The 4188-nt window shown below is 40.9% G+C and overlaps 1 protein-coding gene across 1 annotated transcript; it reads left to right on the plus strand.

The window, feature by feature from the left end:
• Nucleotides 1-453: 453 nt before the first annotated feature.
• Nucleotides 454-3551, plus strand: LOC103252194 (histone H3.3-like). Its single transcript, XM_021708620.1, has 2 exons — nucleotides 454-588; nucleotides 2621-3551. Exons 1-2 carry the CDS (start codon nucleotides 454-456, stop codon nucleotides 3032-3034), a joined length of 549 nt encoding a protein of 182 aa, XP_021564295.1. The 3' UTR covers nucleotides 3035-3551.
• Nucleotides 3552-4188: the final 637 nt, after the last annotated feature.

The raw sequence follows: 4188 nt of genomic DNA on the forward strand, positions 1-4188 counted from the left end.
GACTTTTCTCGTTTTCCTGAAGACTTCCTGTCCAGCTGCTCTCCCACCATGCCCTTCCCAAGACAGGAATGCAGCTAGAGCTAAAGCCAAATTTCAAATTCATGACAATTCTTTTGGTTCTTTGAGATGAAGATATCTGTATTTTCAACTAAGGGAAATGCCAGACTACAAGTGAAATGCAGTTCAAACAGAAAAAAATTTTTAAATGGGTGCTAAGATTAAAAAAAGAAAACTTCACTTCTGTGGTATGCACATCTTATCCCATGAATTTGTTGTGCTCCCAGATTACTGTAGGTGTCTACTTGCACATTCTTGAACAAGAGCCTACTGGATAGAAAATAAGAGGTGAGAGAAATGTACAGTATAAATGAAATGAGATGTAGATTTAAATGTGCTAGCAGGTGCCACCAGCTAAAATGAAATATTATAAAGTTTGTGATTAAGAATGTCTAGATGCCATTTCTAGACTGCCATTACCTACAACCAATAGATGCCAAAAGTTGTGTATCTGGTGAGTGTGGTCACTTTTTTGACACTCAACAGACAGGATTTGTTGAGTGTTCTTATACCAATGAGTATGTCCAGACTGTGTGTGTGGGAGACAGTTTGAGTTTCTTGGGTGATTTCAGTAAACTCGCTTCATCAACCAGGGTCTGACTATCAGTGAATCTTGAGTGCCTGTGTGAATTGGGCATTGGCATCTAAAGGTACCCTTCCTGCCATACTGTAAGGATGGTTCTGATAAGGCTGTCAACTAGATACATACTCCAGAGTAACCAGCAATCACAGTCACTAATGACTAGGCATTGTTCTTTTTTTTTCCTTTAGTTTGTCTTGTCAAAAATGGCAAGAAAAAGATAACTGATTTAATTTTTTTTTTTTTAGTCAGAGTCTTACTCTGTCACCCAGGTTGGTGTGCAATGGGATGCTCACAGCCACCACGGCGTCAACCTGCTGTGCTCAGTCTTCAAAATAGCTGGAACCACAGGCCCGTGCCTCCATATCTGGCTAATTTTTCTTGATAAGATCTCACCAAGTTGCTTGAACCCATGGGCTCAGGCAGTCCTCTCATCTCGACCTTCCAAATTGCTGGGATTAAGGGCATGAGCCACTGTGCCCGGCCTGAGTCAAATATTAGAAAGATTGTGTGCACTAAAGATAATGTATCTTTGTATCGAATATGTCTTTAGTAATTGCATATGAAATTTTTTAAGATTTTGGTTTTCTTTAAATTAGCAAGGTGGTGAACTAAGGAAGGAGAGCTAAACTGGTAGCCAGGATTACTGGGCCTGATCACCAGCTCTTATGCCAGCTAACTGTGTGGACTCAGGCAAGATAATTTACTCATATTGACCTCAGTTTCTTCATCAGTAAAAGGAGGCATTTGAGTTCAGTGATCTTAATGTTCCCTCCAAATGATCCTTTAAAAAAGTCTTATAAATGTTGAACTAAATGACAGAATGTGTGTGTTTATTCTGTGTAATGGCCGTGGGGCCATAACAGAGTATGATATCAACCAGACCTGCCAGGCATTATAAGGTTGTTAAAGCATTTTTCTCATGCTGATGTATAGATATCTGTGAGTAATATGCTATTTTAACTTGGAGTACACTGAGATGTAAATAAAATGTGAGCCAGCTTTCATAAATCTGCCTCCATGCCTGGCCCCAGAGCCATCATCTCTGCTCTGTAAGGTCTGCGTGGAGTTCAGTTCAAATATGTGTGTCAAGCAAGTCAATTCAGGATTGGTGGAGACAACAGGGATGCATTAGAGAATAAATAAACCTGTAAGTGAAGATTAAATGTATCTGCCGTGTATTATTTTTACCCTAAATATATGCAATGCATTACATTTAGATTATATGCGGTAAGTTTTGATATAAATGTCTAGCTAGTTCTTCCTTTCTAGGGAACTGGGGAGAACCTTCTCCCTATCTAAGATTGAAATTTCACTTTCTTATATCAGGACCCTTAGTCTATGGTTTTATTAATGTACTTTAACCCCTCCTATCCACAGTGAATATGTTCCAAGACCCCCAGCGAATGTCTGAATCTTCCAATAGTACTGAACTGTGCACACACTGTTTTTGTCCTATATACACATACCTGTGATAAAGCTTTATTTATAAACTTGGCACAGTAAGAGATTGACAGCAATAATTAGTAAAGTGAATAAATATTATTTTGAATATAAATAGAATATATTTAATTACAAAATAGGAAGTAGTTTATATGTTAATAGGATATAACAATAGGCCAGTATCACTACTCTTACACTTTGGGGCCATTATTAAGTACAAAGAGGGTGACTTGAATAGAAACACAGTGATACTGTGACAGTCTATCTAGTCACTGAGTCACCCACTAAGCGGTTCATTGGCTAGCAGGGTCAACACTGTGGATTTGCTAGACAAAGGGATGATTGATGTTCTGGGTGGTTTCTGGGGAGACAGTGTGAGATTTCACCATGGCACCGGAAAGGTGTGCCCTTTAAAAAGTATATATTGCGGTGTTCGCAGCCGCCGCCGCGCCGCCGTCGCTCTCTCTCCAACGCCAGCGCCGCCTCTCGCTCGCCGAGCTCCAGCCGAAGGAGAAGGGGGCTAAGTAAGGAGGTCTCTAGACCACGGCTCGTACAAAGCAGACGGCCCGCAAACCGACCGGTGGTAAAGCACCCGGGAGGCAACTGGCTGCAAAAGCCGCTCGCAAGAGTGCGCCCTCTACTGGAGGGGTGAAGAAGCCTCATCGTTACCGGCCTGGTACTGTGGCCCTCCCTGAAATTAGACGTTATCAGAATCCCACTGAACTTCTGATTCGCAAACTTCCTTTCCAGCGTCTGGTGCGAGAAATGGCTCAGGGCTTCAAAACAGATCTGCGCTTCCCGAGCGCAGCTATTGGTGCTTGGCAGGAGGCAAGTGAGGCCTATCTGGTTGGCCTTTTTGAAGACACCAACCTGTGTGCTATCCATGCCAAACGTGTAACAATTATGCCAAAAGACATCCAGCTAGCACGCCGCATACGTGGAGAGCGTGCTTAAATCCACTCTGATGGGAAACATTTCATTCTCAAAAAAAAAAATTCTCTTCTTCCTGTTATTGGTAGTTCTGAACGTTAGATTTTTCCCCCCCCCCCATGGGGTCAAAAGGTACCTAAGTATATGATTGCGAGTGGAAAAATAGGGGACAGAAATCAGGTATTGGCAGTTTTTCCATTTTCATTTGTGTGTGAGTTTTTAATATAAAAGCGGGGATGTAAAGCATTAATGCAAGTCAAAATGTTTCAGTGAACAAGTTTCAGCAGTTCGACTTTATAACAATTATAAATAAACCTGTTAAATTTTTCTGGACAATGCCAGCATTTGGATTTTTTTAAAACAAGTAAATTTCTTATTGATGGCAACTAAATGGTGTTTGTAGCATTTTTATCATACGGTAGATTCCATCCATTCACTATACTTTTCTAACTGAGTTGTCCTACATGCAAGTACATGTTTTTAATGTTGTCTGTCTTCTGTGCTGTTCCTGTAAGTTTGCTATTAAAATACATTAAACTATTAAAAAAAAAAGTATATATTGCTTATTTCTGGAATTTTTCATTTAATATTTTTGGATTCCAGTTGACTGTGGGTAACTGAAACTACAGATAAGGGAGCCTACTGTACTAATTCAAAGTGGACTCTAAGTGTAGTGTTTCTTCATGGTGTTTCTACACAGCTTCACTTCTTCCCAGTTGTGAAAAATTCCCTCACATCCTTTCCTTTTCCTCACAAGAGCATTTCTTTACTGCATCCATGGCACATTTTCTAGCTTGAGTTATTTGTTCTTTGTGTGCTGTGGTTCTGTGGACAAAGAATGAACTGTTTTACAACCCTTTCTTTTCTTACATAGCTTATTGACATGGGTTCAAGGCCAAGTTAGATGAATTTGTTCTGCAGAAATGTGGATGCTGTGACCACAGCATTTTGTGTATTCCTGCCTGCTCCCACTCATTGACTTCCAGTTAAGCATGCCCTGCCCTTGCCTGACAAGGCACTGGAATCTTGTCACTCTCATCACCCATGTGGTGGTGGAGGCCTACCAGTAGCTCCCAGAGTGATGAGAAGGTGTAGCTTGCCATCCTCTCTGTCTATTGGTAACTGTTTCGGTCATGTTAAGTAGTAGCAGATGCTGATGCCCCATCCCACCTACTATC

Source organism: Carlito syrichta, unplaced genomic scaffold, assembly GCF_000164805.1.
Source record: "Carlito syrichta isolate Samal-C Ts95f unplaced genomic scaffold, Tarsius_syrichta-2.0.1 Scaffold62909, whole genome shotgun sequence".
NCBI lineage: Eukaryota > Metazoa > Chordata > Mammalia > Primates > Tarsiidae > Carlito > Carlito syrichta.

Coding starts and splice junctions, on each gene's coding strand:
- LOC103252194 (XM_021708620.1), top strand. CDS start 454: ATGCCATTTCTAGACTGCCATTACCTACAACCAATAGATGCCAAAAGT. Junction 589..2,620: donor CCAATGAGTATGTCCAGACT/GTGTGTGTGGGA, acceptor GGAGGTCTCTAG/ACCACGGCTCGTACAAAGCA.